Here is a 13167-nt window from a genome sequence, read left to right as displayed (position 1 = left end):
TGTGAATCGCAAAACCGAGCATCGAGACATCACATAATTAAGCGGTAGGCACAAAATTTGTTCCCCCATATATATAAGGTCTAACAGAAAATCAAAAATCTAATGAAAAATTACTTTTAACACAAAATTATCGATCAGACGTCAAACAAGCTTATAAATGATGCCAACTCCAACAAAAGGATAACTTCAGTTCCATGAGGAAATTAAACTACGTTCGGAAACTAAAACAAAACAGGCACAGTTCATTCCTCTTCAAGGATGGTTCCCTTCTCGCTAACATAGATACCATCAAGAAACTTCCTGATATCCTTGTTCTTCACATGGCATTTCTGTCAAAAGATCAAATAAACAAAATTAAGGCTTCAGCATGTGCAACTACCATGTTAAAAGCAACAACAATAATACAAGGGTCTCCGAGCATTTGTAGAGAAAGAGAGAAATTGATACGAGTGATACATAGCGAGAGAGCGAGAGAGCGAGATAAGGAAATATAGACCTGGTTGATCAGAGCACATGACCGAGAAACAAGCTCAATATCATTTCCGTCCAATATCAGCTCATCCTTCACCTTTTCAGATCGGAGGATAGAAACCCCATCAAGCATATCCACCTTTCTCACCTGATTGAGCAAACACATAGTTCATCAAGACCCACACACTATAAATCTTTGTTAGTTAGATTAAACAAAATTGTGCCATATCAAAATCAGTTATTGGCTCACAGGACAAAACATTTTAACCTAACCAATGACTTATTCGTTAGTAATTCATAACTGCAAACAGCACAACATTCTAATTTATCATCATAACCATGCCATTCAGGTTTCTGAGCTCAAGCAAGAGCTTGAACACAGGTCTTTTTCACATGCCCATATATTTGCATGAAATCATTTCCAATACCTAATTGCATTTTATGGGGTCAAAAGCCGCACAGATTCCAGATAAAAAAAATGGTATCATCTTTCTTGAACATAAAAATTAGTGCATATGGGACTCATATGATAAACACAGAAAACAAAGTGATTATAAGGAGGACAAATGACTATTCTATTTGAAAATATTTCTTCAACAATAATAGTCCACATGCTAATGAAATCTGTTTCTCTTCCATTGAAATCGAAAACAAGTACACAACTGACAACGGTAAACAGCATATGTCAGTAAGGTCTAAAATATCTAATGTCACCTAATGCCTAAGCACAGCCATGAAGTCGGGCTAACCAGATAACCATAGACTACAAGCATGCTTTCACTAAATTCAAACGGAAAGTTTAAGAAATTCCAAAACATCAGCACAAAAGGATCAATAAATCTCATTTCTAAATCAAAAAGGCATACTTCACAAATCAAAAAACAGTTGTAAGAAACTATCAAACAAACAAAAACACCAAAATGCACAAGAAACATTGATCACAAATGACTCAGATACAAAAAACGCAAAACAAAGCAAAGCCAGCTAAAATCTAGCAAAAGGGTACCTTCTTTTCACCCAAAAAGTTACGGATCTCGATCGACTTGGCTGCATTAGTGATGGAAGCATTGATGGGAAAATGGGCATATACAAAACGCATCTTGTAGCGGTAGCCCTTGGTGACACCAGTGATGAGATTCTCAACATGGGAGAGGGCAGTGCGAATGGCTGCGCTGGTTTTGCGTGAGCCAAACCAGGCATCGATCTTGAGCTTTCGCTTGCCGGTTTCCTCATCCTTGATGAGCTGAAAGTCCAAGTTCAAATGCTTGAAGTTACGAACAAGCTTGCCACGAGGACCTTCGACCTCTATGATCTTGGCATGGACCTTGATTTTGACCCCATCTGGGATGTCCATGGTCTCGGAGGACAGAATGGTCTTCATCTCCGCTACCTCTCTTTATCTCTCTCTCTGCGGCTCTGGTGTGTAAATGAATGATTTGGGAGAGACAGCAAACCCTAATGTGTTATGTATGCTTTATATAATACGATTGATGTTAAACCCTAAAACCCAATTTATAAAGGCCGGGCCGTTCGTAGCCGAAAGAATGGAGCCCAATATAAATCTGGGCTTGATCAGACGTAGCAAAAATGAATATGTTTCTTGGGCTTCGAGTGGAAAAGTCATAGCCTGTTTTTATCTCAAATGATCATTGAAGTTCACGAAATAATCATATTTCGCCCTTAAATTTTTTCTGTGACATTAATACTTCTTAACATTACCCTCTCCATCTTATTCTTAATTTTAACCTAATTGTTATAAATGTGTAAGAAGCTTGAGACAACAAAAGTGAGTTACCTATCGTATCAAATCAGATCATGGGTGGGTACCAATCATTTTATGATGAGCGAATTTCAACCATTTGATAACAATTCAACTTCAACCCCATATTCTTTTGGAGAGAGGGAGAGTAGAGGGTAGGGGTGAGTTGCGGGTGGGGATGGGGTGGTCAAGTTAATGAGTCCGCCCTTTACATATAAATTAAGCTCCCCTCATTAATTTAGAGAAATTTTATATAAAATAATAATAATAATGCATTGTTAATTCGAATCATATAACCAATTAAAAAAATTAATAAGAGACCATAATAATCCTTTGACACCTCTATATTGAATTTGAAGTGATCATGAAAAGTTGGTGAGGGAGTTTGTTTGAACCTCCAACATGGGTTTTGTTTCAAATTCCTTCCCCACGTTGATCTAAAAAACAATCAGAGTTTCTAATGGCCGAGATTAATTGCACATATTTGGTCAAATGAGAATTTCAATAAAAGGAGAAAACAAATGCAGAGGAATAGAGATAATTTGGGTAGTAAAGTAATATGAAATTGCCACGTATAAAACATATTTATTCATTAATTAAGATTTGATTTTGTTTTTTCAGTAAATACATAAAGAGTTTTTTCAACTACTACTTAGTTACGTGACGATGTTAAAAGCAAAACCAGGTACAAAGATGATGATCAAAAGTTCAAAACAGATCTCTTATCTTTCGTGGTTGTTTATAGCAAGCAACACACAGTTTCAGAGGAAGTCAGTTAGGTGAAAGGCGCCGCACAGAGTTTGAGTTTTGAGATATGAAAAGGCAGGGCAGTGAGCAGAGGCCGAGGCAAGGCCAGAAATAATAGAGAGAGAGAGTAGTGGCATGGCAGTGAGGCAGAGTAGTGGCTGACACAGAGAGGTTCCTAACGACGAATATATGGCATCTGTAGCCATCTGTGCCCCATTGGATTTTCTATTTCTAATGCGCACTTGCATTCATTTCTCTTATTTCTCTCTTTGGCTCTATGTGTTTTCGGAATCATAACATACTACAAATTAATTAGGAACCCCACGGCAGTTCAAGAGTTCGAGAGAGAGAGAGATGGATATGGGTTTGTTGAAAAAATGGTTTAAGTGGTCAGAGTTGGTGCTGGCCATGGTGATGGTGCAGATATTTGTAACTGGGATGCAATTGCTTTCCAAAGTGATATTGCGTGAGGGAACCTTCATTTTTGCACTCATGGCCTACCGTCATATCGTTGCTGCCATTTGTGTTGCTCCTTTTGCCTTCTTTTTCGAAAGGTTTAATATTCTTTGCTTCACATTCTTCTCGTGATGTTTTCTCATCTTTTCCATGTTTTAACTGTTTTCTTTTTTGGTGGCATTGTTGCAGCAGTGTTAAACAAATCAAGTTGGGTTGGTCAGTTTGGTTCTGGCTCTTTGTCAATGCCTTAACAGGGTAAGCCGTGTTTGGTTTGGTTGGTTTCACATCAAGTTTGGCATATTTTGCTATCTTGACGCACTTTAAAGATTATTGCAAATCTAATCTGCTTTTCATGCATTTTGTTTTCTACTTTTATACAAAGTGGCATTTTAAATACATAGAAAATAATAAAAATGCAGGATCACATCTGCGATGGGATTGTTTTACTATGGCCTCCGAGACACCACGCCTACATATGCTACAAACTTCCTCAACTTAATTCCGATAGCAACGTTTGTGCTCTCCATCATCACTAGGTAAGCTTATCTGAGACACCCCTCAACTGAAGCTTTGTGTGTGTGTGTGTACATATATATAGAGAACATGTTGTTAGAAGTTTCTTTTGCTTCTGTTTTGAATTGTTGCTTGCAGCATAGATAAATTGAACCTGCAAACCAGAGCAGGCAAAGTCAAGACTTTTGGGGTAATTGTATGCGTTGGGGGGGCCCTCACTGCTAGCCTTTACAAGGGAAAGGCATTTCATATGCGCCAGCACAGCCATCACTCTCATATCACTGTCAACACAACTTATGCTCACTGGACACGTGGCACTATCATGTTGGCCGGTAGCTGCCTGTCCTGTTCTACATGGTTCATAGTGCAAGTATGTAATTCTTTTTGGCAAACCATTTGATTAAGCAGGAAATGTAGCCTGCCATGGTCTAGGATATGATTTCTGTAACTGATGCTGGTAAATGTTCTTGTTGTTTCTCATGAACAGGCTAAATTGCTCAAAATATTTCCATTCAAATATTGGGCAACAATGCTAACGTGCATTATGGCAACCCTGCAATCAACAGGCATAGGCCTATTTTTCGACAGACGGGCGGCTTCGTGGAGGTTAGGGTGGAATTTGCAGCTAGTTACGATAATTTATTCGGTAAGCTTAATTACAGACCATCAAGCACCACTTCTTCCTTGATGTGTAAATTTTAACTGATATCCAGTGGTCAAGACTCAAAAGGTTTGTTTTTTCTTTGAACTCTAGGATAAATTATGTGCAAGCTGCTGAACGAATCGATTGTAATTGTTGTATAGGGAGCGCTAGCCACAGCTGCAACGTTCTGCTTAATTTCATGGGCCATCTCAGTCCAAGGACCTCTCTATCCTCCCATGTTCAACCCATTGTCTCTAATTTTTGTTGCCTTATCATCAGCTCTCATACTTGGCGAAGAGATTAGAATCGGAACGTACGAGTTTTATACTTTGCTAAGTATTTACTGTATGTATATTTCTTACATTATGCTGCAAATATCAATCCAAACTTAATTATTTACTTTGCTTGGACTCAAATTTCTGCAGTTTGCTGGGCATGATTCTGATCATGTTTGGATTGTACTCCTTCTTGTGGGGTAAAAGAAAGGAAATGAAAAGCCCAGATTTGCCAAAATCAGAAGCTCCGGTAGTAGCGAAAACAAATGGTGAGCTGCCCGCAGCGACAGGGTTGCAACTATCACCCGGGTGCTGATTGCACTGCTAATGTTGAAGATGGTTGTGAGGAAAGCCATTTCCCAGAAAAAGTTCACATCACAGTAAGCAAAGAACTAGTTCTAAACAAAATCGAAGGCTTTTTTTTTCAATCATGTTGTACTTCAAAGGTTGTTCAGACTGTATCTTGCTTTCAGAAAACAAATTTAATTAGAACATAAACTGAGAAAAGCTTCCCTAACAATTTCATGAACCTCTGGTGGGTTAAGAGCAACATAACAGTAAACTAACTCTTTCATATCATTCCAATCACAAACACCCTCGTACCGGATCATCTCTAGTATTGATTCCCTCATGTCAAAAATTGGGTCTGTGCTGTACTTGACCAAGCATGCACTACCTGCAAAAACACCACAAACATCATCAGGCAAGCTGGCTGAGAGGCTGACTCTGTTTCTCGACCTCTGCTTCTCTTTGTTTTCTCTCTTCTTGTTATGTTCCTCGGTGATATCCATGGCTCCTGCCTGCAAAACGTAACACAATGCTTTGCATGAAGAAATTAAGTAGCTAGCTTGAATTTGTAGTAGCAATATTCAGCCATTGAAAGACATCAATGCATGCGAGCCTGCTTCTTGTGAATATAGGCGGGTGCCAATGGAGAATTCATGTGAAGAATTTAAAAGCACACAGTGTCAGTGAGTGAGTCATTCATGGATCGGATCAGAGATTTAACGTTGCCCAAATTGCATGGGCTTCGACCCGCCATCGTACTAGCCCAAGCTTCCCCTTACTTTTCGCAAAACATTTTGGTTTTTATCATATCAAAATGTAACTCATTCTCAACTTTCTGCGCCAACCCATTTGTTTTGTTGCGATGAGTCTCTAAATGTCACACACCTGACGCCATGGCCAAAAGCTGATGGCAACTTGCACGCCTAGTTAAACCAACCCCTCATGGGTCCGTGGGGGCAATGGGGCATGGCGTGAAAGGTCCTTTCTCTGTCTGTGGGGTTCTTTCACGCCAATTAAGCAAGATACAGTCAGTTGACTTTGAAGTACATAATGATTTTTTTTTTTTTAAAAAAAGCCTTTGACTTTGTTTGCCAATTTCGTTTTTTTCCAGCAAACTGCAGAAACTCGAGTCCAGGCAAAGTAAATGATTAAGTTTGGATTGATATTTGCAGCATAATGTAAGAAATATACATACAGTAAATACTTAGCAAAGTATAAAACTCGCACCTTCCGATTCTGACCTCTTCGTCAAGTATGAGAGCTGATGATAAGGCAACAAAAATTAGAGACAATGAGTTGAAAATGGGACGATAGAGAGGTCCTTGACTGAGATGTGTTGGCGAGAGTCCTTATTATATTAAGATTTTGATTCCTTACTATGTTAGGATTTTGATTAATTACTCTCATGAATTCATAAGGCCAATGGGGCATGGCGTCTGTAGAAATGTCTTCATCCATCTCCGAAACTGATAGGTCCTTTCTCTGTCCTCACTCTCTCATCTCACGTCTCCAATCCAATTGTTTATGCTTCAGATTTGGAATTATACGTCTGACTTTGCACAATATAATTGAATACAGATCATTTTCATTCCAAAGCGAAACATGCCAATCTCGTCCATCGCTGACGTGTTGTGATGAATAGTTATGCCTCCCATTCCATGTCCATATGTAAACAAACAATTAATCAAATATTTCTCGACTTCCTTTTGGGGCCACCACCTACATTTGGCGATTATAAGTCATAACTTTGGGACCCATCATTTATAAGATATTTTACTAGGATTATGTTGAGGACATATGAAAATTAAATACTACTCTGTTTGCTTTATAGAGTGTAAAACACACACTAGATAAGGCCGAATCGAATTTCTTTTTATTCATCCACGACCACGACCACGATCACGACAATATTTGATTTGAGATAGATAAATGAGACAACAAAAGATCACAATCTCTCTAAATGATGCGTTTATTCTGTAAGGCGTGGCCAAGATCGAATGCTTGCAGCATCTAATACCTTAAAGTTTTGCACAATGCTAGGAGGACCAAGAGGAACAAGAGAATGAAAAAATGAAGTACCCTTTTCGATTCGATAGTGCTATATTCATGGTAAACGTTAACTCAGGCACATTATTTGTGGTTGGATCTTATCACCCTACCACACCCATTTTATTTAGAAAAATTCCGACTTAGGCGTGTGCATATTACACGCCTTGAGTGCACGTCGATGACTATGACTGCCGGCCGGTTGATAGTAAATCACAATTTCTAACTTATTATTAATAAACGATGTCTGTAATGAGTCGGATTAACAATCCTAATCATTTATGCGCTCATGGCAACAAGCACTGTTTTGTATTAATAATTAGCCAATACAAATCCTCAATCCATATCCAACAGTTTTCCTCCTCCTCATCATCAACACCCTTTTCCAACTCTCGGCTGAGGGAGAGGATGAAAATTATGTGGACCCCCCTATTGTGTCAACCTTGCCTTGCCTACGTAATTACCGAGATATTCGACCTTTTATTCTCCCTGTTTTAATAATAATAAAGGTGATTTAAAAAGGCAGTCGCAAAATTTACAATAAGAAAAGGAACTTATTTTAAAATAAAGAAGTGAACTTTTTTTTTTTGGGCAACGATGAAGAAAGAAACTTGAAACGTGAAAAAGAAAGCAAGAGGCAGAAGAGGCCGCGTTGGTTATAGGCAAAGAAGGAACCTTTGGCAAGTCTTGGGGAAGAAGACTCAAATTGCAAAACGCGAATAATGCGCGCAAGATTAGTATTTTTGGGGTGCCCTAGGAAATTTGCCATTTGCCCCATTTGCAAATTGCAACTTCTATACATAGAGAAGAGAGGAGAGAGTTATGGCCGCGGCCATGTAAAACTCTAAATATTATTCAAAACACGTTCTACATAACTGCCGTTTTGATAAAGACAACAAAAATGAGGTTGGCCTTTCACAACCCGCAACAAGTTGAAGAAGGTGGTTGTGGCGGTGGTCTTTCTTCGTATTCTTCTCTTTGAGAGGCCGAGGATCACTCCCCACTACCGGTATTTCTGTTAACTTTTCCTTTTCTCCCCAAAATCAACGTCGTCCCCAATATTTTCTTTTCTCCTTTCTCTTTCGAATGCAATCGGGTCAGAATCCGTCTTAGAAAAAGCAGTTTTTCTGTTGCATTGGACGACCAGACCATCATCATTCGGCTATCAGAGCCCATTGTTTTATTGTTTTGTTTTCACCAGGCAGGCGAACTGTTTTGCATTTTAATATTCTGGGTGCTGGTGATATTGTTGTGTGCAAATATTATATATTATATTTTAGTTGAAAGGTGGGTGCTTATTGGTGAGGAGCAGACAAGACAGCATGACTAAAATGAAGAGCAGGGTATCACGAATTGGAAGCTACGCAATTGCATCTTCCAAAAGAGACGGCCACCATCAACAGCCTTGCATTACGTGCACCACTTTCAACATCCTGGCTCCAATCTACAAGCGCCTCAACCATGACGTACGTATGCTATTCATTCTTGTTCATTTCGCAACAATCGTAAAGGTTTCATTTTTGAGTTTCATTGTAAAGCTTCGATATTTGATGCTGTGTTCTATCATTTGTTAATGGGTTATTGTTGATTTTGCCTAAACCATTGTTCATTATTCGTATATGTAAGTATATATAATGAAAAGCTTCTCCTTTTTGATTTTATAGTCCATAATTTCTGATGGGTAATCTTAATTTGGCCTCAAGCCAGATTCTTCATTTATTTTATGCCATGATAAAAAGTCTCCTCTTGCTTCTGTTTTACAATCAATTTTTATAATGGGTAATCTCATTTTCAATTCTTTTTGTTCATTTGTTATAAATTCAGGACCCCAATTGTCGAGAAAGTGATTACAGAGCGTATTGGCTGGCCAGGAATCAAAGGATATTGGATTGTTTGTTGGCGGAGAGATCTTCCATCATTTGTCTTCAGGTTTTCATTTTAAACTTACTAACGGATTAGGATTCATTTTGTGATGGCGTAATGCTAATATGGTGCTTATTATCTCTGTATTTGGTGCACGGATTGGCACAGGAGTTCTGGGTAGGAAATGAAGAGCTAGTGAATATTTATGAGAAGCGACTTGGTGATGCTGGTTATGTCAACTTTCAGCTAGCACGGACCAACAACCGTGGCGATGGTACTGTCTTCTTCATTGTGAATATAAAGAAAAATCTGTTTTTTAATTGGGGGTATTAAGGAAACTGTTCATCCTATTTTTATTGATCTTGGCCCCCGCCCAGAAAATGAAAAAGGGAAAAGTTTCTGAGAAATCTGTCAAATGAAGAGATGGGGGTATGAAAGTACCACCTTTGATTTAGTTAGACAGAGAATTGACTACAACATATAACTTCTGATTCAGGGTGATCCTTAAGCTGACTCTTGTGTTCTCCAGTAGCCATTTAAGCTTTGTCAGAATTTCCTTCTTATGTCAGTCCTAAATAACTGTTTATAACTTGAATTTGAAGCACAGACACATTATACATCATGATTCATAAGGGTTTCTGCTGGTGTACAGGTTTGCTGACTGCGGTGCATAAGGACTACTTTAGAGTTGTAAACTATCAGGAGATTCTATTCAATGATTGCGGTGATCGTGTTGCTCAGTTGTTACATGTGGAATTAGCTACCCCAATTTCACAGTTTCGAAACAATGATATTAGGCAGGATATCCTCATTGTGAACACCCACTTGTTATTTCCTCATGACTCAAGTTTGTGTATAGTTCGATTGCATCAGGTAACTTCATTCTCTATTGCATAAACATTTTGTTAGTTATTACCTATTACTAACCTAATGGTATTATCCTCTGACAACATCCTGTCTTTTTCTAATCACAGGTCTACAGAATCTTACAATACGTAGAGTCTTATCAAAAAGAGAACAAGCTTAATCCCATGCCCATCATACTCTGCGGGTATTTCTAATGCCTTATTATTTCTGAGATTTTTTCCCACTTTTCAAATTATATTCATTTGTAACCTTTTGTTGCAATCTATTCTTGCTTCAGTGACTGGAATGGAAGCAAACGTGGACATGTTTACAAGTTTCTTAGGTCCCAGGGGTTTGTATCTTCTTATGATACTGCTCATCATTACACCGATGCAGATGCACACAAGGTCAATATCTTCAACTTTACACCAATAGTTTCGTTTCCATATGCCTGTAACTCATGTCTTTCATGTTTTTCATACAGTGGGTTAGCCACCGAAACCACAGGGGAAACATATGTGGCGTTGATTTTATATGGCTTCTCAATCCTAATAGTTACCGCAAATTACTAAAAACAAGTTGGAGTGAGGCGGTATTTGGCATGTTCAAGGTCAGCAATACATATTACACTTTTTTTAGTTGCATTGCCATAAGACCTTTCTCAGATGTAGTTGCATGAAGTTATATACTTTCAAATGTTGTGTTCCTTTAAACCGACCTTTCTTTCGGTCTCTGATGGGAGAGAATTTTCGCATTTTCAGTATCTACTACGAAAAGCTTCCCTGACAGAAGATGATGCCTTTGCCTTTTTGAAGGCTGATAATCCTGGTGATTACATTACCTCTTCAGGTTTCTGTGAAGCACTTCGACAGGTGTGATATCAATTGAAACAAAGATTTTTTTTTTCTCTCTCTCTTTTCACTCTTGTTCTGAACAGAATCTCTGCCTGTTAGTAAATATGCCAACTGGTTCTTGTTATATTATGCAGCTTAATATGACTGGTCATTGCCATGGACTTAGCCTTGAAGAGACCAAGGACTTGTGGGTCCAAGCAGACATAGATGGAAATGGTATTCTTGATTACGCAGAATTTCAGGTAAATTATCTTCACCAACTATTTCTCATTACAATTACTCTTCTATACACCACCAAGATACTTGTAAAATTGCATGTAGACTTTAAGCACCACCATTAGCAGTGCCGGGAGTTTAAGCTTATATGTAGGAAAAGGCTTTTGCTTCCTGGTGCCAGTGGGCTTAGTTTGTTCACCTATGTGGGTTCTTCTGCGATTTGGTTCTAACAATTCAGCAATTTAAATCTATTTTGACACCATTAGACAGTTTCTTCGTTACATTTTGTAATGTTTATGTTACTACTATTGGCATTGCAGCAACGAATTTGGAATCCTACGGGATCAGAGCAGAGAGATGAAAGTGGTAATGACTGTGATAGTGGTTCCAAGGGAAATCAGGAACAAACAATTGGTTTCAGTGTCAAAAATGCGGTTCTCTTCCCTCCTGAAGTGGAGAAAGGAACTTGGCCTGAAGACTACTCTCTTTCCGATCATGCACGACTCACAGTGGTGTTCTCACCAATAAGAATGCCATGCTCTCAGATGATTCCCTGATCAACCTCAGGTGCAGCGGAGCTTTGGTTTAAGACTTGTACATAAAGAACCCAAAACCTGCAAACTGGAAAAGGTCAGTGGCTGCCAGATCGTGGAGAATGGATGTAAAACCAGTTTTCTTCAGCAAAGAGAGTAAAAAGAACTTCGATCGTAAAGCCAGAGAGAGAGCAAAAAGACCGTCGATCGGGGTTCCTCATTTCTTCCTGTGCCCGTGTTCGAACCTTCTCAATCTTCCATATACAAGTAGCTCCAACAAACACACTAGAACTGGCCCTTTGATCTGCAATTGATAAATTGAACTAGCATCTGCATTACACTCGGTTCTATATATTGCCTCCATTGTTGCCCATTGATGTGAAAAAGGAAGCTAAGAGTAACAAACAAAGATTTGTGTAGCCGTGCATTTGCATATGTGTCTAGAGAGTTGCATAGCAGTGCATATGCGTAGGCTTGCAGCGATCCCCCACTATTTGTAGCATGGTGAGATGAGATGTACCAAATTAGAGGGTTTTTGTACTTACGGTGCATTCAGCATCAATGTTAATACAATCATATCGCAACTGATTTCGCTATTCTGCAGCACGTTGACATATTATGACAGCAACAATAGTTTGTGACAGACTTTTATCTTCTGGTTTGGTTTCCTCAATATTATGATACTAGAATATGCAAAAAACCACCAGATCTTTTGACTCTGTCCATTAATTCAGATATTTTGAAAATAACATCCTTGTTTCGACTGTGATTCAGAAACCCATTACTTGTGATTAACAAAGGAGCATGCCGGAAGTTTTAAATGCAATGATTAGAGAACACAATAAACAGTTAATTGTGTTCTTCTGCCAAGCCTAACATGAAACTAGAAAGAAAAAAAAAAAAAAAAAAAAGCACAAAGTTTGCAAAAAGATGTAGTAAGTGGAAGATGACCTCTCTCTTTGTTAGTTTAATGATAAGGATGATTCAAAAACCCTTTTGGCTTTCTAACATAACATATTAACATGGTATATATGTAAAAAGAGTTTAAGATTAGATTAAGGATAAAGGTCCTACTACTTGCTGTCTCCTCCTCAAATTTGAAATCACTTTCCACACCCATTCAAATTGCATTAATGCAATGCAACCCTGCAGAATGAAAAATATTCTTTTTCCAAGTCACTTTTCTTTGTGTTCACACTATTACCCATGATAGGATGAAAAGATGAATTCATGATACTATATATAAATGAAAAATTAAGCAAAACCTCTTGAATCATTTAGAATCCTAATTATAAAATGTTGGATTAATAAATTGTAATCTTTTGAAAAGTATAAAGTAATAAAGACCACACTAATTTAACATATCAACAGCATAACTAAATATTCGAAGCTTTTTCTCTTTTTCGTATACAGAATATGAATATCCCGAGTCTTAGGGCTTTTTTTATTATTTTTTTCTGGGTTTCCCACAAGCTTCTCAAATTTTATTCATTATAAATATCGTGGAATTTGTTCTCTTTTTCTTTCGTGATAATTATATTTTCTGTGACACATATAAATGAATGCCAATGGCGTCTTTATCATCAATAAAATCAAGGCACATCACTATAATTTTTTATTTTTAAGATCACTATTATTAATTTTAGACTCCATATTT

General features: G+C 38.0%; 4 protein-coding genes across 6 annotated transcripts; 2 read left to right on the top strand and 2 right to left on the bottom strand.

Annotated features, from left to right (window-relative positions):
* LOC18786614 (60S ribosomal protein L9-1) lies at nucleotides 35-1932 on the bottom strand. The gene is made up of 3 exons (XM_007218393.2): nucleotides 1478-1932; nucleotides 497-619; nucleotides 35-329 (listed from the first exon to the last, which is right to left on the bottom strand). The coding sequence occupies exons 1-3, from the start codon at nucleotides 1850-1852 to the stop codon at nucleotides 243-245; spliced, it is 585 nt and encodes a 194-aa protein (XP_007218455.1). The 5' UTR covers nucleotides 1853-1932; the 3' UTR covers nucleotides 35-242.
* On the top strand, nucleotides 2641-5381 carry LOC18786360 (WAT1-related protein At5g64700). Of its 2 annotated transcripts, none has more exons than XM_020557940.1 (7): nucleotides 2641-3531; nucleotides 3626-3688; nucleotides 3853-3969; nucleotides 4085-4316; nucleotides 4434-4592; nucleotides 4751-4902; nucleotides 5015-5381. In XM_020557940.1, exons 1-7 carry the CDS (start codon nucleotides 3332-3334, stop codon nucleotides 5178-5180), a joined length of 1089 nt encoding a protein of 362 aa, XP_020413529.1. In that variant the 5' UTR covers nucleotides 2641-3331; the 3' UTR covers nucleotides 5181-5381. The 2 variants fall into 2 exon arrangements, with proteins under 2 accessions (XP_020413529.1, XP_020413530.1); XM_020557941.1 differs by having other exon boundaries at nucleotides 3623-3688.
* On the bottom strand, nucleotides 5347-5906 carry LOC18784630 (transcription repressor OFP4). The gene is made up of 2 exons (XM_007219749.2): nucleotides 5829-5906; nucleotides 5347-5664 (listed from the first exon to the last, which is right to left on the bottom strand). The coding sequence occupies exons 1-2, from the start codon at nucleotides 5904-5906 to the stop codon at nucleotides 5347-5349; spliced, it is 396 nt and encodes a 131-aa protein (XP_007219811.2).
* On the top strand, nucleotides 7809-12421 carry LOC18784740 (uncharacterized calcium-binding protein At1g02270). Of its 2 annotated transcripts, none has more exons than XM_007217945.2 (11): nucleotides 7809-8207; nucleotides 8486-8664; nucleotides 9023-9127; nucleotides 9230-9335; nucleotides 9714-9934; nucleotides 10036-10112; nucleotides 10206-10314; nucleotides 10392-10517; nucleotides 10669-10779; nucleotides 10896-11003; nucleotides 11298-12421. In XM_007217945.2, the coding sequence occupies exons 2-11, from the start codon at nucleotides 8521-8523 to the stop codon at nucleotides 11532-11534; spliced, it is 1344 nt and encodes a 447-aa protein (XP_007218007.2). In that variant the 5' UTR covers nucleotides 7809-8207; nucleotides 8486-8520; the 3' UTR covers nucleotides 11535-12421. The 2 variants fall into 2 exon arrangements, with proteins under 2 accessions (XP_007218007.2, XP_020414138.1); XM_020558549.1 differs by having other exon boundaries at nucleotides 8479-8664.

This window comes from Prunus persica, chromosome G2 (genome assembly GCF_000346465.2).
Source record: "Prunus persica cultivar Lovell chromosome G2, Prunus_persica_NCBIv2, whole genome shotgun sequence".
In the NCBI taxonomy this organism is placed as follows: Eukaryota; Viridiplantae; Streptophyta; class Magnoliopsida; order Rosales; family Rosaceae; genus Prunus; species Prunus persica.
Note: the sequence above shows the minus strand (reverse complement) of the source record. Positions and strands in the feature narration are given on the sequence as shown.